We start from the raw sequence: 25,795 nt of genomic DNA on the forward strand, positions 1-25,795 counted from the left end.
ACTTTCTGGACTATATGGAAGCTTATGAAATCATTTATAAATTTATGTGCTCATAGTGAGCATATAAAAAAGCATGAGAATTAGCAAAAGTAAAGAAAATATATAGAGTATGCTTTTGCTTGCTGTTGTTCATTTAATCTCTCATGAAAAGCAAGTTTAAAATTTAAATTGCCCTTTGGAGCAGCAGCAACATTAGCTACATGAAAATGGATAGAGATGATGACATGAATTAGTATCTGTCATTCACAGCATAATTGCAATCATTTTAATTTTATCACAGCGGATGAATTGTGATTTATCTTTTTAAAACTGTAAAAATGATGCAATTCATTACTTTACAAAATGTAACCCATTCCAGTAGAAGCAAATCTTCTGAAATTTCTTTTCAATAAAAGAGAATAATAAGCTTTTGAATTACGTGTATACTTGGGACTTCATTCAGAACAATACATTTCAGTAAATTGGAACTATCTTCAGCATTAAAACAAAAAAAGTTACATAAAATCATAGAAAAATTCAACTTGAAAAAGTCCTTGAGATATCATTTTATTTAATTACCAGATCAAAGTAGACTTAATAGACAATATTGTCCATGATGATTATTGCTTAAGTTGGAATGAAAAGTACACTTTTTTTTTTATTGTTAAGCTACTAAGCTGACCTGGTATATAGTGTCTTTATTTTATGTGTGCTGCAGAATCCATTATTACAAGAAAAGAAAAAAAGTAAAAAAGAAATGGCAGGTAATTGTGAATTTAGAAAACATACTTTTTCACGTGCAGAGATGCTAGCTTGTGTTTGACAGAATCAAGGCCAGATAACACAAATAAAACAATGGATTACATCCTAGAATGTACATTTGTCTCAGTGTCCCTGTTTATGAACCTGACAAACTTCTGCTGAAAGCCGGGAAACAAGAGCCTGCTATAATGAACAAGCAGTTTTACAATCTACAATCTACACACTGGGCATAGGTCAGCCTCAGATTTCCTCACTGGAAGGTAAAGCAGACTCAGAAGGTACAAGAAGCTGGCCCACGTATCAGGATTGGCACTAAGAGAATAAATGAATCATGCCATGCTGCTCTCAGTAAGCATTAATACTGGCAGCAGACTTAAGAAGGAAAAATACTAAATTAAGCCACTTTATTAGAATTTAAGACAGGAATTAAAACAGCTTAACTTGTAAACTTTATGGGTTAGATTTTACTGTTGTTTTTTTTTTTTTTTTTTTTTAATAGTACAATTGCCTTCGGCTGGAACTTTGGAACTTGTCTGAAACCATCCTCCTCTCACCCCTCATCCCTCAATTTTACTGACTGAGAAGAATTTTCTATCTATATTAGCACCCACTCCCATCCCTCACTTTATCAGCCATCTCACCTTTCTCTCCTGGGAAATAGATAGAGAAGTGCTATCAATAGTTTGGTTTCAGCACTTAGACAAAGAATTGCACAAAGTCTGAAAGTTTAGTTCCAAAAAACCAGATGACAGATGAGGAGAAACAAGCCTATAAGCCATCTCTCTTCTAACATCTGAAAACTTACTGAAGTAGGATTTTCTCTCTCATAAATACACCAGCTGTGATGTGAATAAATGACCAGAAGCCTAGGTAGCAAAGTTTAAGCGAAGAATAAATCACAGTGGTACCTCTGTTTCAGTATGGACTAAAATAACTACACCAAAGGGAGTAGTTCTTAACAGTACTGAATCCCAAGGAAGTCTATGCAGACTTCTAGGAAGGATGTCAATTATGGCATCATATATTTGTGATAGGAACTAGAACTAGTACAGGCTAGAGTATTAGAGACTAGTCAAAACTCATTTAATATGACTCATTGAGCAGATGGTAGACTGCAAAACTGATTAGGGACAAGCGACCAACATGGACACAAAAATTCATATTCTACTGCCAAATCTCTCCATGATCCAACTTCTTATTGAAGGTCTTTTCAGGCTTTGTAACTCAAAGAAACAAAACAAAACAAAACAAAAACAAAACAAAACAAAAAAAAAGAAACAAATACCAAATTCCACCACATAAAAGACAAACCAACATTTTTTTTTCATGACTGAAATATCCACCTTAAAAAATTTCCACTACCTTTAATTACATTGACATCAGTGTGCTTTCTTGTGTTTATAAAGACATTACTACAGGTCTGACAGACATCAGTAACACTTTTTCAGCCTATGCTGCTGTTATTAAAATGGACTTCAAAGCTGTATATAAGTCCTGTCCTTTTTGCTAATAAGACACATTCTTCCACAAGCACCTCAAGATCCTCAAGACAAAATCCACCTAAGTACTTTGTCCCTTAAAAGGGACAATATCCCTGAAGAAAAGTAAACAGCTCAATTCTACTTTATGTATATACACAGTTCATCACTTCCTTCCCATAGTTTGGGTATACCACTTATGTTTAAACCAATAACTGAACATTCATAACGAGGGGACAAAATTCAGAATTTCTTTTTAATGGCACACAATGTTTTTTAGGAGTTATCAGATTCTGAGATCTTGTTACTTTGAAGAAAACTGAGATATTTTTTCCCAGACTAACCGCAAGATTTTCCTTAATAGTTCCTATATTTCATATATTCAGCAGTTCAGAAAATGCACAGAATTGACAAGAAGTACAAAGTACAAGAAAGAAAAGAGACAAAGAGAGAAAGATATGGACTTTAATTGAGAAAACTCTTTCCCCACAGTAATTCTAATACATTGGAATTTCTATATCAAAGATCTAAAAAGAAGCCAATAATTAGGAAATTTTGCTGTATAACCTACTTATATTTGTATTCCAGAGGAAGGTAATCAGTAAGTGCACACATTTAAGAATATCTGCAAAATTTTACCTGGATCTGGAAATGTTAATAATACGTAGTAAAAATGCCTTTCCAGATCCTGAGATGGACATGCAGTGGGAATATAACACTAACAGGTTGCCCTCCAGTAGAAGTTGAAAACTCTAATCCAGACAGCTTTTACCAAATTCTCTACAGGACATCATGTGACAACACAGAACCATTTTTAATTCTTTCTATTTATGTTGTCACTTGTTGCTCAGGTAGAATTCTTCTGTGCTAATAGCAATGGATCAGCCAAAATTAATTCTGAACTATTTTTCTTAACTTGAATTCTACCCTGTGTCCAAGGACACATTAAAGGCTGGGCAAAAAATAACAAGGTCAGAGGAAAAGCTTACGGCTAGTGAAAAGTTGAGAAAAACAATCAGGCTGAAGCATAAAGATTGAAGAAGCTATAAAGGCATATCAGTAGAGCACAGAAAGGGAATATGGAGCTACTAGGGCAAACAATGAAAGCAAATGTGGAATAAAAGAAAGGAAAGACGATATTCCCAGAAAAAAAATAAAAAATGAACAGCAATGTGAATTAGGAAACAAGCAAAAGATAGTTTTAAAACAGGACCAATTTAGTGAGAAGAATAGAAAATTCTTTTAATCTCTAAAAACTGTAAAAATCAAGGTTGACTGGCACTGTGTGCTCTATTATGGGGCTAGTTTAGCTGGAGCTAAAAGTTTCTCTGTACTCAAAACGCAGAGTAAATTTTGAAGAGATTAAAAGTCAAACTCTTCTGATTGTTAGAAGTAGCTTTCAGACAGGAGTTAATTATTTCTATTCATAAGCTCAAAGAGATACTCCTGTAGAAGTGTAAATCCAAAGCATGAGACATGTAATTTGCAAATCCAAGGGACACCCATATGTTTGCCATAGATTGCCACAACAAACCTGGGTCAAGCACTAAATATTTTTTAATAACATTACTTATGACCTAATTATTTATAAAGAAGGCATTTTAAATAAAATATTATGAAGTTTCAATTCTTTGATAACTGCTTTCTTCTCACAAAGAGGTTGTAATAGTTCAGGAATGGATTAAAAAAAAAAAAACAAAACACAAAAACAAAACAATCCATACACGATCAAATTCCTTCACTAAAAATCACAGCTGAAACACTGCAGTAATTTTCAGGCCAAAGTCTTCCTGTCCCTTCACCTCAGCTACTCAAAAGACTCCCAGGAGCTGCTGAGTAACTCACCGTCAGAGCCAGAAGCTTTCCATAGGTGAGATGTGCAGGGATGTGGTCGCTCTTGGATCGCAGTGACTCCACATACCAGTGCTCTGCTTCTGGCAGACGGCTCATTCTCATATAGGCTTCTCCTACAGGGTCAAACAAATGCTAGTGAGAATATCCCCAACATTTTCAAGTTTCCCATACATTTATTATCTCATTTATAATTTTTTTTATTTACTAAATAGGCAAAGATCTTGGAAAGTGTGACGTGCTTTGAATGTCGGCAGTTAAAAATAATAGTAAACAGTCTCACTGAGACTTTTAAGTTATGGCCTCACTAAGGCTGAAAGAGTGTGGTTTAGGAAGCCTTGTAATAGAATTGCAAGAGGTAGCTCCAACTGCCAAGTTTCAGTTATAAGTCTCTAACAGAATTTTTATCACATCTGCTACAGAAAAGTTACTTCTTGTCATAAGTCTACATTGCAGAGCAGGGAGTAGAAGGAATAATATAGAATGAGTTTGCAATTAACCATATCACATCAAGAATATAGACTTGAAAAAAAAAAAAAAAAAGTAATGTTAAGAAAGCAATCCTGAAACCATTCTGGAGGGAAAGAACAATACAAAGAAGCCTAATCTCCATAGGTAGTCAAATTAGGTCATCTGCCACAAAAATATTAAACTAGAATACAGAATTCTAATTTTAAAATTGCTACTCTTAGGAAGTTGCATATGAAAAGATCTGAGTTGGACTTTTTTTCAAAATAAAAGAGGCTGAGGCAGGCAATGTTGAAGAACAGGATGTCAGAAGGACATATTGTGGTATAGATGATTGCAGTCCTTAAGTTTCTGAGAAAAGATTTACTATACTGGGAGGGCAAAGCTAAGAAACAATACAAAAGCAATCCAAGAAACAATACAATCCAATTTCTTGAAGGTTGGAAATAAGCAGTATCAACAAGTACATAGTGGTGAAGAAAAGCAGCTTTCAAATTAGTTCTCTGCATCTCCCCTTTTGGAGAGGGTCCAGAGGAGGGCCACAAAAATGATCCAAGGGCTGGTGCAACTCTCTTATGAATGTAGGCTGAAGGAACTGGGCTTGTTCAGCCTACAAAAGAGAAGGCTGTGAGAAGACATCATTGTAGCCTTCCAGTATTTAAAGGGAGTTTATAATGATGAGGGAAATCAACTTTTTACATTGGTAAATGGTGATAGGACAAGGGAGAATGGTTTTAAACTAAAGGAAGGGAGATTCAGATTAGATGTCAGGGGGAAGTTGTTCACTGAGAGAGCAGTGAGGTGCTGGAACAGGTTGCCCAGAGAGGTTGTGGATGCCTCTCTGGAGACTACGTTGGATGGGATACTGGGCAATCTGATCTAGTATGTGACCTAGTGGCTGGCAACCCTGCCTCTGGCAGGGGGGTTGGAACTTGATCCTTGAGGTCCCTTCCAACTCAAGCAATTCTATGATTCTACAATTACTCTTCTATGATTCTACAATTACACAGCTCTTTTGCATGAGCTCCAGGTGTATATAGCTCTAGGTGCCCGTTCCCAACTGAACAACTGAAAATGCCCACTTCAGTGTGCGGATTTCATCACTAGATTTTTTTTTCCTATATTTGTCATAAAACACAGGAATCCTTGGTGAAATGTGGCAGAATTTTGAGTTTCCAGATGTATGGGAATTGCTGTCACAGCCTAAACCAATGATTGAGCACCTGGTGAAGGGACACAGCCAGTCCTGGGTGCACATGTAAAAGCAATGCACCTGTGGGACCAGAAGGGGTGGAATCCAGTTCTTCCCCTCCCTAAGTCTCATTTAAGGGCTGGCAGCTATGAGGGAAGGATCTCTACCTGGAGATGCCTCTTTCTGGAGTATTTGGTGAGCCCTGATCCTTGGGACAGATAAGCAAATCTTTCTTTAACTGAGTTACAGCCATTGCCCTTTTTTGGGTAATTTAGAACTGGTTATCTGCTATCACCATTTCCTATATTGGAATTAGTCTTTTATTAAAAATTAGTTTTTTATTAAAAAATCCCTTAGCATTGGATAGTGCAAATTCTAATATTTGCACTATCCAAGGCTAAGGGAAGCCAACATGAATTTTATCAGGAAATAGAATGTTTCCAAAAAAGGGTGCAGGTCTGTACATCCAGTAGACCAGGATTTCTAATTGAAGGGTCTACATAGCATTCCATATTCATATCCTATTCTTGATATCTGATTGCATACAGAAGTAGCTGATGTTTCAGCTCCAGCAGTACCCAACTCACTCTATTGCTGGTCCAATAGAGTTTTGCTGACCAAGCTAGAAGAACAACTCCAGAAGAGCCCAAATCAAACCAAAACCAAAAAACGTCCAAGCTGGGGAAAAAGCAACAGCAAGCACAACATGAACGCTCCCCAAAACCTGTGATCAAATTCAGAGATATTAACAACATGGTAATGTTTTTCCCCATTATGCTGACACTCACAAATAAGTAACATAACATTATGCATAATATATCTTAGTATACACAAAACAAAGTCAAGAAATCAAGCGTGTGTATATATATATACATATATATGTAAGCAAATTTTCTATATTTCTCCAGGTTCTTTGGGACTGAAAGATCATCTCTAAAAATACAGCATGAACAACAAATGCTAAAATTATCCCTGGGTACATTAATTAAGAGTAAATAAATAATAACAATAGTAGAAAACATTAAATATTTATATTAACTAGTAAGAGAGAATCAGTTTGCTACCACCTGTTTCCTCAGAACCATTGACTTTATACTTGATAATGAAGTGTAATACAAGTTTAATGCAAAGCTTCCAATTAGAAAACACATGGTAGGTTTAGTATATACTGCATATTGTTAATTAAGAACCATTTGCATGAAAGCATCTTTCTTTCCAGAAGAAAGATTTTTTTTTTCCTTTTCTATCTATGTGGTTCTAGATTAACCTCCCACATGCTGACTTCCGATTTGCTTGGTTCATTATAGATAATGGAATTCTTTCAGTTCCACAGCAGCCAGACCTCTACAAAACCCAAGCCAAAGCCATCTGTTTGAAGGGAACACAGCAGACTTATCAATGAATACAGTGAAGCCATGCTGCAAGAGCAAAAGCTTCTGCAAAAGCACTGTGCTTCTTTAGGTTCCACATACTCACAGTTTCAGATTAAGAACATAAATTTTTCTGTAGTTCTTCTCTTAGGATCTCAAGAGATAATGGCTATAAAGACAACTGAAAAAAAATCTCTCTGTGAAGGAGACATGCAGGGTAAATATGCTTTGTATCATCCTTGTACGTGTAATTATCTGCCACTGAAATATCTAGATGGTAAAACTGTAACATAGAAAAGGCCAGAACAGAGTAGAACTCAAAACAGCAAAGAAGACAGAGGTGCACTGTGAAAAGGAAGAGCTCTCCTATGAAACTTTAGTCACAATTTAAATTTCATTTTTCCATAATTTCTTTGAATTAGGAATATAAAGAGGTGGTCTTAGAAAAAAGATAGAAGCCTCTGCTCCTGTGTACTGCAACACCATAATGAATCTGTGTCCTTCCCAATGCAGCTGCACAGCCCTCTTGTGCAAATTAAGGCTGCAGATGTGCTTACCATAAATGCACAGCATATATGATTTCCTTCTTTTTTTCCCTTAGGTATCAGTGCATACAATAACATAATAAATCTAGGAGCATAGCTTGCTATAGTGTATTGATGTGTAGGATACACTACAAGAGATTCAGTCTTGGTGATAAATATGCAGTGCATGCACATCCTCTCTGAAACAGCTGAAGCGTGTGAGCTTAATGAGCATCACAATCTGCATAGACTAAGCATATTGTGTTTTTTTTTTTCTTTCAGAGAATAATCTCCTTGAAGATTTCAAGAAATGCACTGTATTTTAAGCGGATTTTTGATGGATAGGAGCCAATCCACATTTACTTTGAGCAGATTCTTCCAGGCCTCAATTAGCCAAAGCAAAGTCTTTGATCTGATTTAATTAGACCAGTAATCTACTTTTGAAAAAAAAAATACCTGATGTGGAAAACTTATATAAACAAAGGGCAAAACAAAATAGTTGCACCACAAAACAGCATGGACTTAGCACAGCTGTTTCCTGTTACACAAAGACTTCCACAGAATGGAAAACATTGACAGAAATGGCAGCACTGAGCTCACCTGAGACAGACAAGCTCATTTTCATTTTCCAACAGATGTGCAACCAGCAGTAAACTGCAAGGGTACAAACTGACCAAGAATTCATAACTGAACTAGTGATTGTACTCTTCATTATTTTATTATTTTTTTTTGTCAGTATACCATAGACATTCTACCAGAACAGTTGTTTGTTTGTTTGTTTTTAAATGCTCTTTATAGAAATATTTTCCATTAGAATCACACCTAACTGGGATTTCTGTAGTCCAGTTTCAGCACTGGATTTTATTTTTAGTCTACAAATGCCTCTTTTCATACAAAATCCTGTATGTTGAAAATACAAATACATGACAGGCTTAGACTCATGGCCTTTTCAGAAATTTGTCTAAGAAAATAAAAGCATTTCACAAGAAATTATAGTTCAATGGCCCAAAGAGAAAAAACTAAGAAAATCTGAGAACCTGAAAAAAAAAAAAAAAACAACAAACCGAAACTGGTCTCAAATGCTGCATCCACAGTACCCTCAGCAACTCAGTGCAGTAACTTTCATACCCAGTTTGAATCCCTCACATGAATAAAGTGAAAAAACAGGAAAAGGGTCAATCAGCCCAGAGATCTACATACAGTTTTGAGCAGCAAATGTGAACTATAGAAGTCTGCAAAGTTTGGGTACAGTTAGGATGGGGCTTGAAGGGGGAGAAGGGAGCAAAATCTTTTACGCTTCTTACTACTGGAGTCAACTCCATTCTTATTCGAGATCATCCAACAAAACAAACATATGAAATAAAAAAAATCCTTTTTTTACAACGAAGTTAATCTAACAGGAAAAAAAGTTTTCACAGTGTACCTTCAGTAAGCAATTACCAGCAAAGCTTCATAGAGGAACATAGTAAGTGCACTGATGGTTGGAGCTTAGACAAGTGGAGGTACCACACTCTGCACAAGATATGACATGGGATATCCATTTCACAGCTTAATCATCTTTGGCTCTTAAAAAGTAAGCCTTGCACAGTATGAACTGTAAAACTACACCAACAAAAAGTGTTTCTTGGAGTACTGAACAACATTTAAAAGTAATTCAATAAAAAAAACATTTAGTGGGAGTGGGGGGCAAATAGGATAGGAACCTTAACAATATTAACAGGTTTGTACAAACAGCCACATCCACTCAAAAGCATAATCAAATAGATAGCTATGTTACAATCATCAACACAAAAAATCTCTCTACATGCTAAGCCTCCATGCTTATGATGCAAACTTCTGCACCAGATGTACAATCTGGCTCCCCTTTCCTTTTCTGTACCTGGCTTTCGCTATAGTATGATTTGTTTTCTGTCCATGTGCAATGTAGCACATTAGCAAGGAGAAATCTAAACTGCGCATCATTAACCATATTCACTCCTGCAATGCTAGCTTCTTTTATAACTTGCATTTCTCTCATAAAAAAAAGGTCTGAAAAACTTTGCATGAAATGCACTTGAAAATAGACATTCAGACATTAGTCAGCAAGAGCAGATGAAGTATGATCACAACATTTATCTTTATGATTTTATCTTGCCAGCTTAAACCTGAACACCACCACTCCAGCATCTCTGTTGTTGTTTTCAATATTAAAATAAAGCTTTCATGCCCCACCTCACACCAATTCACTGGCAGGAGTACAAATTACTGTAGCAGGTGGGCCAGCGTGGTTTTAAAAGCAATGTAATACAATCAACTGTACAATATCAGATTTCAAGAATGCAAAAGACATCGAGAGCAAAGGCTGATCCTTAAGCAATCCTAATATTGGCATTAAAGTGTTCAAGATCCCACAGGGACTATTTTATCTTTTGACCCTAGGTTTTAATTGAAACTTTAAACAAAATATATTACCTATTTAATGCAGCTGAGCTGGACTCTGGCCTTTGTAGTGCATGCTGTCATGCCAAACAAATTAATCTGTGTAACCTTAGTACGTACTTTTTAATTTACATCAAAGAAATATGACATAGAGAAAATAAATATCAAGCCAACCCTACACAGCCTGTTGAATAATTATTTTGTTCCTAGTTTTAGAGTTTAATTTTTAGCTGTTCGGAGTTCTTTAAATTAAAAAAAAAAAAGAAAAAGGTTTTACTTCTTGGTACAAAGCCAGAGAAACATATGGTTTCTTTAGCTGACTTGTTGCACACCTGGCAAAATAAATCACAGCAACAGGAGACCAAAATCTACTCTGCAACTTTTCATATGCACAAACTTAGAATAGTTGATGCAGGTCTTCTGGCCTTTTGTGTAATGATTAAAATGCAAAATCAAACGGATGGTTTGCTTCTTGAAGCCCAGTATTTTTTCCTCTTTTAACAGGGAAGTTAGTTTGAGTTTTAAAGAATGAGTCAGCTGGACAGATTGGCGCACTAGAGGAATGAGCCCCTGGGCCTGGCAGAGCAAAAGGCCAATAGAGGCAAGTGCAGGAAAAGAACTGTAAGACAAACAGGGAAAGCAGGTGGTGTAAAGGCTTAACGCTACTGGAGTGCTAATGCTGCTGCACTTGGAGTGCTGGAGCTCAAAACCTGATTCATTCAAACAGTTCATCTTCTGTTTATTTTCCTTCATGTATTTTATCTACATTATACATGGAAAAAAGCCTTCATAAAATCTTCAGTGAAATAATCAACTAGTTATTAGAAATTAAAGGAAGTACTGTTTTCTTAGATCACATGCTGACACTGAAACAAGCAGAGCTACTGCCAGATACTTGGAATACATCAATCATAACAGTTACTACAGCAGATACATAATCTCAAACTGTAACTACACTTCCATGATAAGCTATGAAGACCCTCTCCACATATCTTGACAGGGAAGGATCCTTCCTTCCTGCACAGGTAGGGAGCACACCCCAGCTGCTCCTCCTTCTCCTCAGCACACAGTGAATGGGCACAGATCAGAGACAGCTTCATGCACCAAGCACATGCACTGACAGCACTGGCCTATCTCACTGCCTCAAAGTCTCCTAATTAAAGGCAAGCAGTAGCCAGACAAATTTATGTAAAGCTGTATATCAAAGGTAGTGTTATGGTGAAAGTGTTTATAACTTTGTCTTGAAAGAAATAAACAATCTAGTCAGCTCTCTGGTACCCAGTGGCACTGTATGAACCGCAGAGCAGATGCACTCCAGATAATGGATGTGTTCGCCTTGTTCTCCTGTCACTTTCGATACAAAGAGGTGACTGAATTGGTGTTTGGGATTTATCTCACTCAACTCAATCTAGCAATTCTAAGCCAGCCATCTCAGCTCCTTTTACAGAAGAAGTATGCTTGCAGAGGATTTTTCATGTAAACTAAAATAGGTGTTTAGGACAGGTGGGCTAAATTACTCCCCAGAGGTATCTTTTCTTCCCACAGGACAAACCCAGCACAGCTACCCAGTTCTGACATTCCAGCTGACCTTTACACTGTTACGGACAGGAGAGAACAGTCTGATTCAATTTGTCTAACTGCAGTATGAGTGTTGATGTGGACGCACCCAGGACAGCTTTAAACAAACCGGCTGTTAGCATAGCTGCACTGAGCACAGTTGAAGTCACCATCTGGCTCTTCACCTAGCCTCTCAGATTGCCTCTGCAATAGAGCCAATAAGCCACACCTCAGCAACGAACGTGAAGCAAGTCCTGGTTTCTCTGCAAAAGCTGCAATCACAACAGCAACCAAAATACAAATATACACCACGTACAGCATAAGCTGTACTTTACAGAGCCCCATAATAGCCTGAAAGAGGCTATGGCAATCTCAGCTGGCCCTGACTTGTTATGCCACCAGGATATTTGTGGCTGTCAGCAACTGCCTAAAGGCAGTGGAGCCCGGTGCGCACACTGAGCAGTGGAGGGAGCATGTGTAGCACCAGCCAAGCCTGGGCAAAGGACTGAGCTTGTCTTTGTGCTCACTGTCACTCAGTGAGTTAATACATGCAAATCCCAGAAGTAGAGTGAACTTGAACTTTGTGGACTGAGGAAAGGATAAAGAAAGCTGAGAAAGACCTCCTGAATCTAAAAAAGTAACCAACAGAAAAAGAAGCAATATATTAAAGAACCTTTTAGGTCATTATGATTCTAAAGGGAGCACCTATTCATGGGAAAGAAAAAGGGTGACACAGGCCTTATAATGAAACAACCATGATGTGGGAAACAACATTGGTTTTCATCTTGTAATTTCTGCACTTCTGACAGCACTTTTATCAGAACTATGAAATATATATCTGTACTAAAGAGGGCAATCAAACTTCTGAGGGTTTGCTGGAGCCCTGCAGTACATCAAAAGCCACTACAGGACACCAATAATAAGCAGATGTTTAATTCCCACAGAGCTATGACTGCAGATAACCCCATCAAATCCATCAGTAAATGCTGATAAATAAAAATGATAAAGCAATAGTTTAGCTAAGACTTTCTAAAAAAAAAAAGAAAGCATGTGCAAATTTTAGCCATTTGCATTGACCTGGTAGAGCTCAGAATTTAGGAAGAAGTAAATCTGCATTGAACTGTATGAATTGTTAAGAAGACATTAGATACTATGTCATAGTGACAAATACTTATTTTAGCATTTACAGAGATATGCAAATATGTAGCATCAGTTACAACCAGAGTTTCAGAGTACTTTTCCCATGTCCGAGAACCTGTAAGGAGCTACTGAAAGATAAATTTTCCGAATAAGTAGAGAAGAGTGAGTGGTGCCTCCTTTTGACAGCTGTGTTAACCAACACAGAGCCTTACCTTTTTGGCATGAGGGATCCTAATTGCTTCTACATGTATTTTTTACTGCTTCACTTCAAACTATTTCAAACGCATCTTAAGACTGTTTCTTTCTCTGATAAGAGCTTGCAGAATCTACTCATCAGAAACTGAGTGGGCTAGTAGAAATGCATGCTTCTTTAACAATAATTCCACTTAAAACATCTCCAAAACAATTCCTTTTCCTGTTTTTTGCAGATCTGAATAGTACAAATAATACATATATTTTTTCCTGTCACTCGTTTAATGTATTTTGTGTAAAGATGTGATTAAGAATACTATCTTATTAAGAATACTACCATATTAGATGAAATTTTGTTATAATTAGGATTACTTTCCACTGCGTTTTCTATAAAGCAAATGCAAACTCAGTTTCAAAGAGAAATAAATAAATTTTTTAAAAATTGAACACTCTTAGATATCCAACAATTGATAGTCTAGTCATGTTTCATAGAGCACTGTATTTACTGGCATGTAAGCTCTTGAACCTTGTTTGGCTAGTATCTACTGAAAGCAACTATTTTGTTCTTATTAGCTAATTCATTCTGACGCAGTAACAATATACTTACCCATCATGTTGTATAAGCTCTGTGGTGCAAACTGCCTTGGCATTTTCTGTATTGCTTCTTTGTAAACGGTTAGGGCATCCTGAAGAGAGAGACACACATGGGACAAATCATTAGTAAAGGACCAATTTCAAAAGTGGTTCTACATATGAATTATAAAGAATCTGTCTTCTCCAAATAAAGAGATGCAGAGAGAGAAAACACATCTGCATTATAAATATCACAGAACTTTCACATTTTTCATGTACAAAATTATACAAATTCAGTAAAGCTTGTTGACAAGAGATCAAATTAGTTCATTGATACAACTCCTTTCCCACATCAAAATTTCTTTAAATTCTTTGAAGACTCGTGAGCTTATGAATATATATAAAATTCTATATGCTAGTAAACAATATGGGATAATACCAAATAGTAGACAAAGGATTTTCTGATGACTAAGCTACAGTAAGTGACCTAAAAATAAAGAAATCATTTTCTACCACCAAGGAATAACAAAATATAAGCAAAAGCACAAGCAAAATTTTGCTCCACAGAACGAGATGAACTATAGTTAGGAATGCCAAAACCATCTTCCCTTCACAAACGTGCTGTGCTTTGAATTACCTCATTATGTACCTATGATTCATTCAGCACTTAGGATGCTTACTGGTCACTCTGCTCGCTATGCATCGCTTTCCACGTCATCCCATCAAATAGTCACAGCTTCTGACAACTGAAACGTGACTGAAAAATCTAAATGTATGATCAAGCCTGGGTCAGACTGCCATGACCACCAGGCAGAAACCCAATGTTTTAAATTTTTAAAATCTCTTGTACCATGCAGGCATTGCACTCTACCTCTACACTCTATCAGCCATGCAGGCAATATGCTGCTGTTCTCTTATCTTTATGGATGTATTCGCTGTCTGTGCCTGTTTTAACCAATTAGTAACTGCCATCTGACAGGGCTGGATTCGACAGTCAGGTGATAGAGAATCTGTAGGCCTTGTGAATGTCTGATCTTAAACAACCAAGTTAGCTCTCACAGTCAGAAAGAGTTACATGGATCAAAGCCACGTGTAACTCCTGTGCTGAAGTATCCTTGGCAATGCAAAGACAATGACTTCCTTTCAAATACTGTAAGAGGTGAAAACTCAAGCAAAGAACCAGTTTTAAAAATTTCCTAGGGAGAATGGAGAGAAATCTCAGCAGTCACATGTAAATGAGATAGATGTGTTGGGTGCCATGTAACTACCTATAAAAAATTCAACTTACTATGGCACTTAGGCCAAATTATCTCAAAACAGCACTAGGATTTTAGCATACATAACAAACTGGGATGCTTCCGATCACTGAAGTTTTGAATTATTCCAAATAAGTTTAATTCTTGGAAACATTAATGCATTTTAATAACTAAAGATGGACACACTATTTTGAAGTAAAAAGCCAATATGAATTAGGTCAGCTGGACTGTAGCAGCCTAATTCTTTTCCCAGCAACAGGGACAAAGACAAAAAGAATGAATTAGCACATAATCAGATGTGATCACTGATAATACCAATTCTGACACCAGAACATCACACTGCAAATTAACATTTTTCCACCCATGGTTGTAGAGAATAACTACTCTCTGCAGAGAATACTAATCATGATTTGGTGAAATTCAGTCAATTAATGCCTGTGTCGTGTTTTGACAGTCTGGATGGAAACAGTGGGCCACTATTTGTGCATGCTATTGTAACAAATCTGGAGTGTTACCTCATAGTGTCCTTGTTCATGGAAAAGTTTTCCTAAATTATAAAGACAACTAGTAACAGAGCTTTTATGAGCATGAGGATCTTTCAAATTTTCATCAGGGATCTCTGAACACTTTAGGAATGTCCTCCTGGCTTCCTCTGTCTTCCCTTGGTTCATCAGGATGATGCCAGTATTTAAATAGGCAGCTGTGAAGATGGAAAGAAATGTCATATTTTTAAAGTAATATCAGAAAGAGATCCTGTTACTATCTAATTTGCTTTTGTATAATATAGATCAATTACTGCTATAAAGAGGAACAGGTAAGAGTGTAATTGTTCAGAAGCAAGGAAAGGAGAATAGAAGCTATAAAGACTGAGGAAAGTGAAAAGGGAATACTGGTTAAGCTGTGCACTCCATGTCATTCCTCTTATTAGGAGTGTATCAAGCATATACTGTCAGTGCTTGAAATGTTGAAAACTTGGTCTTTTTTTGATAAAAATATATTGATATGTCTATGCATATGTATGTGTACACACACACATGGACATGTGGAAGATTCAATATTTCACCTACAAAAAAAAAATCACTTTAAAAGTATTTACTTAATTTTGGAACAACACTTAAGTTTGGGCAACACCTTATGGATTATTTCCATTTTTTCCATATAAGAAAAGAAAAATTAAAAGACTTAAAAAATATTTATATTATTCACTTACAACACTTAGTAAAATAATCAGAGACTGGCTGTAGAAAAGAGATAACAGGAGCCTATAAATTTGGGCAGAAATATCTACAGATAACAATGCCAGAAACATTTTAACTTCTACCTGTGCTGTCCAGTGTTAAACCCCTATCTGCTTCTTCCCTTCACCACAGTAAATAAAACCACTGTAAAATTTCAGCGCAGTAAAACAATGTTTCCAGCTTGGAAAGGGTGAAATCTCTTCTTTCACTTTCAGAAAGAAAAAAATGTGTGTGGGGAAAAAAAAAAAGTGTTATTAAAGAGTAGGAAGATATCCTTTAAAATGCTAATCAATGTCATGCAAGTTTGTTGAGCTGAAATACTTACAAGCTAATGTGGGTCTGCTACCAATAGCCAGTTTATAGTAATGCAATGCCTCTGAAAACCTGTTGTTCTCTTGAAGAAGTAATCCTCTGCACACAGATGAAAGAGAAAAAGCGAGGGAGGAAGGTTATTCAAAGCGTAATTTCAAAATATATTTTTTTGTCTCATCAAATTAAACACATATATGAAAAACAAAACTGAGGTTGTGGGTTTTCCCTCCCTGGAAACATTCAAGGCCAGGCTGGATGGGGCTGTGACCTGGTCTAGAGGGAGAGGTCCCTGCCTATAGCAGAGGAGCTGGAACTAGGTGATCTTAAAGGTCCCTTCCAACCCAAACTGTTCTATGTTTCTATGATAAGCTGAGAGAAATATAATAAATTTGCATGTTACTAACAATTCACTTGGAATTTTTTTGGCCTAACAGGATTAACTCATAGACAAAAGGTATGTTCATATGGCTTTACCAAAACTGCTACATTCAGTAGTTTCAGCTTGATAGAAACAAGAAGATTCATTGACTCATTTGATAAAATGATTTTTTAAAGTGGTTGGTGGAGTTATTTGTAACCTTTAAGTCACTCATGTTTAGTTTGTTTTCTCTCCTTGACTTGAATTAAGCAGACTTTTTTCAAATGCATAATAAAGCTAACCACCTAACACTTCTTTTGTATTACCTTAACCAGTTCTTGCTGATCAATTTTACTAGATTATCGAAGATAGGGCTAAGCATCTACATCCATTCTTTTTTTTTTCTCACGTCTTCTTTCTGCTCTGACCAAATTTAATAACTTAAGAGATGTCAAAAATGATTCTTAATTCTTCCAGTTCTGTTAGTTTCATAATTCATGAGCTTTAATTAAAGCTTTTATGACAAGTATCTCTGTGAATTACAAATTACAGAAGTCATACAGAAGGTACTGAGAAATTAGTGATGTGGAAATCATGAATTCACAACTGTATGCTTAAATGAGCATTCAAAGCATTACAGCATTCCCAAAGTTTTAAGATCAGAAGTATACACAAATGCCTTAGAAAAGCAAATATAAGAAAATCCTTAATAATTAGGTATCTTAGAGCTTGGACTGAGACATGATCCAGTGGGAGATGACCATGTTTATACACCTCAAAGTACTCAGGAAAAAAAGTATTTCTTTTAGAAGGTGAAAGATGGAGGATTATAATCTCTATTTTTATTTTTCCTACAGAATCTTTCTCTCCTTCCTCTATGCTTCTGATAATAGCTTTTCAAACTGCAAAGAGGTTGGTCTTTTTCCTTTATCCATTTTCAATCAGAAAAACTTTTTCCCTCCAAAGTCTCAGGAAAACTTCTTGAATCAAACCAGTAGACTTCATGGGAATTTAAAAAAGTATTATTTGCTTCTGATCACTGGGTCAGAATTCAACAGAATGAAAGAACGTATACATTTTCTCCATCTGTAACACGTAGCCTCACGTTTGAAACAGTATCTGTCCATTAGCCCCAAGTCAGTCAGTAAGGGACTTCCTTCCTATTTCCAGTATAAGCTCTTCTGCATATTAAGAGAAGTAATTGGTTAACACAAACACAAGAAATTGTCTTGGTATGCATATGTCAATTACACTTCTTGGATTAAAAGCACTTTCATTTATCATTATTACCAAATTTATCTTTTCTGCCCAGTACATGTTCTACTACTTGCACTCTTAATTTATTACTTGAACTTTAAGGTTGTTTTTTTTTTTTCCTTCCCATACTTCTACTCCAAACAAAGCAAAACAAAACAAAATACAGTTGGTCCTCTAGCAGACATTCTCTTTCTCTCACAAACATATAAAAACATAAACAACTGCTTGGATGCACAATTGAGTATTGAATTAATTGCATTAATTTCAAATATTTTCATTTCTATTATTTATGAGATTTGGTCTGAACAAAACAAAATATAAACAGAAGGATGGATATGACCTAAAAACCTTGACCAGGCATGAAACTGCTCCTACTCTCCTTGTGAAATCAGTCCTGATTGATCACTGGTTTTCCCTGTGGCTACTGGTAATACAAGCTGACTAGATTTATGAGCTTCTATTTCTAGTTTCAGGTTAAACAAAGATAGGAAAAGTTGTGAAGAAAAATTCAAAAATGTAATTTTCAATGAGTACAACTAACAGAAAAATAGTCTAAAGAGATGTACCTAAAGAGAGACACTTCACTTTCCAGATGAAAAATCAGTTCCTCCCTGGCTTTAAGCTCAAACAGGATTATGCAGGCATATAAATATGCTCAATAACCTCTAAGGTCAGTGCAGGAGGAGGGCAGGAGGTGCTCCAGGCACGGAGCAGAAGCTCCCTGCAGCCCAGAAGAGGCTCACAGTGGGGCAGGAGGACTGGGGGAGCTGCTCTGTAGCAGTCTCTGAAGGTCAGGCCCCATGGTACACAGCCATGTTGGAGAAGTGCTTGAGGTACCCAGGAGCATGGAGAGGGGCAGAAAAAGTGAGACCCATAGACTGTAACAATGTAAGCCCATGACCTTTGAAGTGCTTTCATTTGTTTGTTCAGATCCACTCTGATAGTTTCAATTCCCTCCTTCCTTTCTTCCTTCCTTCCCCTATAGCTGATTGCTAGGGATAAAGTTGGAAAATGGCAATGGCAGATGGAGTCTCTGCTTCTTCTTCTATTGGCTTTCAAACTTTTCAGTCAAAAATAAGTTCCTTTCCATTCATCTGAAAAGGAGTGATAACGAATGAATGATGAGTCTATAAAAAATGACAAACTGTCAGGAAAAGCTTCCTGCATGCACATTTCCATTTTTATGTGATCAAACTTTTTTTTTTTTTAAAGCTTTTTATTATGCTTTGTTACATTGAAGACATCTTTGGGGCACTTTTTTTCATGGAGAAAGTTAACTTTTTTCCCACATTGTCATTTCTACTGTCTACAGTAAGTGTAGGGACAAAAGAAAACATTGGCTCCGAATGACCAGTTTCTAGATGCAGAGGAATAATGCCCCTAAGTGGAAACTCACACCTTGCGGGCACAGCCTAGTCTCTGATAGCTCCCAGCAGTGGAGGCAGATGGCCACATATGGAAGTTCCTCCTCTGCCAGGAATGGGTCTGTTCTGGATATGCCATTCCCTTCCTCTGTTTACACTTTTAAATGATAACTACTCGTCAGAGGTTACTCGTCAGAAGGCGTAAGGAGTGGATAGAAAGAATATGAAAGAGGAGGGGGGTACAGTGCAGAGCACTGACCAAAAGCCAATTGTGAATCAGGACAATAAATCTGCATTAAGTATGTATCTGTGTTTAGTCGTTACAGAGATACAAAGCCTGCCTTTTTCCTTACACAAGCATGAACAAACAAAAGTATGTCTTTGCAATAACGATGCTTGATACAAGGAAGCCGGCTCAACTGGTGAGCTTAGATGAGTACAGAAGGTCTTGAAGGCTTTTGCCAGTTTTAATAAACTTTCTACAGTGGCTAGGGATACTCAAGCTAAATAAATAAAAGAGCATAATCCCAAATACCCTGAAAAGAAGCCTCCAAAAACAAACAAACAAAAAACAACAGCAAACTACTTGACAAACTGAATCAAGTTCGCAGTTTTCAAGCTCTTTTTTCCCTACAGTTCATTTCCCAGCTGTAAAGCATGTAAGTTAAAACATTAATTGAAACACACAACTTTTGTTCAAAGAAAGTTTACTCACATAATTGAAGAAATGTGAAGTCTACCAGATGAAAGGGGGCAAAAAAGAGTCAGTGGCTCCTTTTGCTTAGTAAAAGCAAGGACTGTAGAGGAATAAATTTTCCCTCTAAAAATACATGAGGATGAAATTACTTGTAAAAGGAAAAGCTTCTTAAACCACAGGACATAAAGTAAATGGATATAAATTGACCATGAACTAATTTAGGAAGAATTAGTAGACAAGTTTTAGCTATCACAGCAGCAAAACTCTGGAACATCCTCACAACAGGCTTTTTTTTTTTTTTTGTGTGTGTGTGTGTGTATGTGTATTGCTTCTAGCTACATTTACAGTGGAGTGTGAATCACTTGTGAAATGGAGGATGTGAACTACTTGTAGCATTAGCAGACCTCAACCACCAACTCTGGAAGCATCTTGGAATCCTGCTTGTCTAGTTGCAGGAAAAATAAAAATAAAAAAGTTAACTTTTGAGTATCTAGAAATGCTGAACATTACTTCCATAAATATGAGCTGCTTATTTACACATATGAAGCAGAACGCTTCCCAAAACTAGTTCTTCTCTGAAAGCGTCCTGAATTCTTTAAGCTGCCAATTTTCATCTATCTTTTTTGACCAACAACTTGAAAAAGTCTTCCTGCCTTCCTTCTTGGCCTTGTTTTTGGTATAAAGTCACTGAATACTAATAGGAAAAATTATTTTCAGGGACTGAAAAGTAGACACAAAACACAAATGGACAGTCTACTGCTTTCCTCTAGTTACACATTAATTTCTTCCTGGTGCAGTTCAGCTGCTCTGTTTAAAAAGTTAATTCCCTAATCACAAAAACTGACATATACCACATGTATGTAACCACATACATACAATACACAGGAACCATAACTGTCATGAAGGTAAACATGGATGTTAGTGAAATATCTATTAAAATTTCAGACCAGCTACAGCAAAACCAGAAGTGTTTCGTCCAAACCAACTCTTTCAATGTCATTTGCAAAACTAATGGACAGAAAAATAGCAATAGAAAATCCAACAGCCCAGCACACGAAGCTAGTAAGTCTGCTCCTTAATTAATGTTTTTGTTGTTTTGTCTTGCTTTTAAGCAATTAAACCATTTAGCTACTCAACCAAATGACTGCTAACCTTTTCTAACAGTCTACAACTAGGTTCCATTAACAAGAATAGCAAACGGAGTACCTTTAATGTTTTCCAACAACATCCTGTTAGCAAATATGTAAACAGAACACAATCCTAGTTTTTGTAGTCAATAATAATCCATATCCAGTAGGTAGCAACATAGAATGACTATTTCCTTTGCAGAATTTAACAAGAGAAAGCATAACCATATTAATAATTATCATTTTTTTTAATATTGAAACAGAACAATCACCCACAAAACTCTCTAACTCTCTTAGTCTCTCAGATAGCACAGAAAGAATTCTGTCTTTTTCTCCCATTTACAGGAAAAGCTCTTCAAATGCAAGTAAGTTGGACAGCAAATAGTTCTGTTCTTCCTTCTCTTCCTGAGTCACTTCAGTTGGAGTTCCCATCATAGAATCATCAGAAATTATAGAATCATCAGAAATCACAGAATCACTCATTTTGGAAAAGACCTTAAAGATCATCTAGTCCAACCACAACCTAACCATACTACCCTAACTCTAACAACCCTCCACTAAATCATCATGACATCAGCTGCTTCAAGCCCTGCTGCCTGGACAGAGAGAGAGGGATGCTCCTAGACAAGGAGTAGCATTGGTGCTGTTTCTTCCCCCCCACTCTTGGTGCTGAGCATTGTGAGCTGTGCCAGCACCACGCAGACAAGAAGCCTGATCCCTCATTTGCCTGTGCAAGCACTGTGGGATGAGAACTTGACAGAAACTCTTATAAGAGGGGCCATTTATAGAAACACAGACTGATTTGGCTAAAAAGGGACCTCAAGGGCCACGTAGTTCCAACTTTCCATTCATGGGCAGAGGCATCTCCCACTAGAACTGGCCTTAAAAACTTCCCAGAATGGTACATCTACAGCTTCTATGGGCAACCTGTTCCTCTGTCACCACCCTCACAGCGAATAATTTCATCTGAATATCTAATCTAAATCTACCTCCTTTTAATTTAAGGCCATTACTCCTTGACCTTTCACTGCACTTCCTGATCAAAAATCGCTCTCCAACTTCTCTATAGGTACCCGTTATGTACTGGAAGGTACTAATGAAGCTGAACTGCTGTGTCCACAGAATGGACAAAGTTCATGCACAGACCATTTCAAAGAATGAAATATTCAGTTGGATGTCACCAAATGCATTTCAGCTCTCTATTCTGATTAGAAAAATATCAGCACTTCATTTTTCATTACAGGTTCTCAAAAAAAAAGGCCCACAGCAGAGATTTGCACTGTATGATGCCACTGGTCATTGAAGTGTCCTTTGAATGCTACCTCAAAAACCAGTCTCACAACACAGCAAGACTTTATGCAGAGTGCTTCAGTTACAGAAAGACACAAATTTGAGCTGCTGCCCTTGATAGATGACGAGTGCTGGCAAAGCACAGATTAATTCCAAACAAGCTTGTAGCAAGGTTTTTTTTTCTGAGCAGAGAATGCAATGGTCAAGTAGTAAAACAGTCAGCAATACATCCTCTTTAATTTTAACTCAACATCCTGCATTGTAAAAAGCTTATGTGCTATCAAGGAAGAGGAACCATAACCTTGACTTGTTTCCTACTATGTGAAGAAGTAGTGCAGCAACTCTGTCTGTGAAGGTTCAATTCCAGGTCAGCACAGGTTAGGAAGTTAGCTTTCTTTTTGGGATTTTCAACTTTTACAGCTCAAAGGAGATTTTCGTGCCAGCACCATTAAAAAGGAAGAAGCTAAAACACAATTTTAACTGTTTTATAGGCTAAGAACAAGAAAAAAGAATTTAGTTCAAATTGATTTCCAGAGATTTCACCAAAGGATGCAAATCTAAAGACTGTCATGAAACACTTATATAACCTCAGACTTCACAGAATTAAAATGTCAGTTACACTGAAGACTTTAGCTAACAAAATTCTAAACAAAAATAAATAAACAAATCCACATTTACTCACATAGTACCCTGAAGTTACCAAAGAAAAAGTTACAAAAATTAGACTTTGAATATATTCAAATAAATTATCTGAACAATAAACTTGTAGACTCAAAGCACTATCACTGCAATGAAAATAAAGGTACTGAGGGTGATTAGTCCATTTATTCTTTATTGGGCATTGTACTCTCCCCAAATGCATCATTTACATGAACTTGTACCATTCCAAAGGCATATTAAACATTTATGTGAGATTGCAGATCTATCTACTTTAACTTGCTGAGAAACTCAAGGTAGCATAGATCACTGCTATAATGACAAAAGCATACTCTAAGCAGAGCTTGGCCTAAATATAAATGAAATAATAAACAATAAACTGTCTTTTAACTGATAAACAATTTTACTTTAGGCAGCAATTGGAAGTAATTTTAAACAAAAGAAATTTAAAAGCAAAAGAAACCCTGAGTTTTAGGGAACAATCATAAAAAGGTTAACAAGCCATAAAAAACAAACAAACAAACAAAAAAACTAGTTTATTGTTCATCTGCTGATCATTGCCTACTTTGAAGAAGCAAATATTTTTCTATAGCTCTGTCCTTGGTACTTCACAGTAATAAAATACATGGATTTCTTAAACACATGGAAAGAGATTTTGTTTATGTTGATCTATCACCTTCTGAAATCTAGCTGAAATCAGTAATACTACACAGATTTTTAGAACTTGGTTTTGAGATTTGGTCGAATTACTTGCAGTGCTATCTCAAGCAGGAGACCACGTGGTAGGTATCTTGAAGTGTAAACTACCTTATTACAGTCACATTTTAATACAATCTCTACATACAGTAGAAAATCAGAGCCAAAATCCTTTCAGCACTGAAATTACTGTGAAAATCTCAACTGCTCTCAGAGATGTCAAGCTCCAAGATCCTCTTGAGATTTTCATGAGGCTTTTAGAAAAAAAAAGCTTCCAAACAAGAAGTCAAGGCCTTAGCCTGAACGCAGATTGCTAAAATTTCAGGCCAAAGATCTTATCCTCAAGATAGGCTGTTTACCAGGTAGTTTCACTTTTACATATTCGGACTTGAGAAATGTCAGCACAACGAACCCACTTTAACTCACATCTAAATGAGCGATGAACCACCAACTTAGTATTACTGTTAGCAAGACCTTTTCTTTTTTCACTATTATTAAAACAAAATTAAAAATAATTTCTTAGTTAAAGATGCAGATCAACTTGGAACTTAGTTTCCTGAGTGTCTGTGGGAGAGAGGGAAAGCCATGAGAAAACAGATTTTTCTAGGGAATTACAGTTTGTCAAAATCTGTTCATCTTCCAAATCCAGCGCTTCTCTACAATGTATGTGGCTGATGCCTTGTGCTATTTTTATTCTCCTTCTCCATACTAAGCATCTTATTATATGGTCTTTACTATATGTCTGCTGCTCTCTAAAAATGCAGGAACTTATTTATGGTTACATAATTGCCACATTTGAACAAAGTGGCAAATGACACATTCTGAATCAGGCAAGCATTCAAAGGGAGATTATGTAATTGTGTAATCTAAATTCATGCAGCTTAAATTGTCCTGAATGGCAAAAGAAGCTGCAACTCAGTGCTGCTGTAATGCTGCAAAGGTATAACAGTCAGAAAATAAAAATGTATTACTGAAATCAGCCATTTCTTCATCCTGCTAAACTCACTAGGCTTTAACAATCAATAGACAATTGCTAAGCCAACAGCACATTTTAGCACAAAATGGTGTCTTGAAAAAACAGAACTGAGATCATCAAATGCTTCTGTTTATGTAGTTTGTCTTTGATCATTACCCATTGAAAATTGTGAGTTAATCCTTAATAATTTCTTCCTTGACCAGAAAGCACTTTGATTTGCTACTGCTGTGTACGAATACTGCACAAGTGCTTATTATCTTGTATCAAATACTGGGGCATAAATGCAAAGAAAAAAACAAAGAATATGTGAAGCTTAAATAGACTTAGTATCCATTATGCCAAAACCACACAAATCAGAAACCACTGTAAGGGTGCTTTCTTTCTAAAAATCTACTAAATTACTGCTTTAGTTTTAAAGCCACATACTAAAACCCAGAAACAGTAAATCGAACTGTCCTCCTGTAATCACACACAAGATGTATTTTTCGATTACAGTATTTTTGTAAAGGCTCCCATATAACTGCATGCCAAGAAAGGGCTGAATTTGCAAGGAAGCTCTTCAGAGTTTGCCCTTAAAATATTGGAGTAGATTGGTGTCTTGCTGCACCAAAGCCTATTCCATTTACTACTTAGTTTCCATACTGGATATGAAAGTAGCAAACAAACAGAAAAAAAAACAAGACTGTATAAATAAAAAGATTGAAAATAATGATGAAAGATTTTTCAGTTTCTGTAGCTCATGCTTTTGTGAAACTTAGGAAAAAAGAAAAAAAAGAAAGAGGATTTTATTGCATTCAGGATACTGTTAGATTAAGAATTAGATATTCTTTTTTTTGCATATGCAAATGTATAAACACATCATATAGCAAACACTTTCTTTATTTTCAGGGGTACATGTAGAAACTATATGCCCTGCATATCCCAACAATTGTAGATAAATTCCTTTTACAAACTCAGTGGAATTTCAAGAGGTTTTCTATTTATCACAAATGAAGGCTTGTAGGCATACATTTTGTAAATCAGTGTAAAGCCAGAACATTACGGCTTGCTCTCAGAACAGCAA

At 36.4% G+C, this 25,795-nt stretch overlaps 1 protein-coding gene across 1 annotated transcript in view; it reads right to left on the reverse strand.

Moving 5' to 3' along the window:
• TMTC2 (transmembrane O-mannosyltransferase targeting cadherins 2) overlaps window positions 1-25,795 on the reverse strand; it is a gene marked incomplete at both ends in the record, with an annotated part of 231,443 nt that overhangs the window by 46,344 nt on the left and 159,304 nt on the right. Inside the window, 4 exons of the mRNA XM_079549188.1 lie at window positions 4,065-4,186; window positions 13,539-13,617; window positions 15,276-15,460; window positions 16,324-16,409. Of these exons, the coding sequence (XP_079405314.1) occupies window positions 4,065-4,186; window positions 13,539-13,617; window positions 15,276-15,460; window positions 16,324-16,409 (472 nt within the window). The remainder of the gene's footprint in view (window positions 1-4,064; window positions 4,187-13,538; window positions 13,618-15,275; window positions 15,461-16,323; window positions 16,410-25,795) is intronic.

Source organism: Tetrao urogallus (genome assembly GCF_951394365.1).
Source record: "Tetrao urogallus genome assembly, chromosome: 1".
Classification (NCBI taxonomy): domain Eukaryota; kingdom Metazoa; phylum Chordata; class Aves; order Galliformes; family Phasianidae; genus Tetrao; species Tetrao urogallus.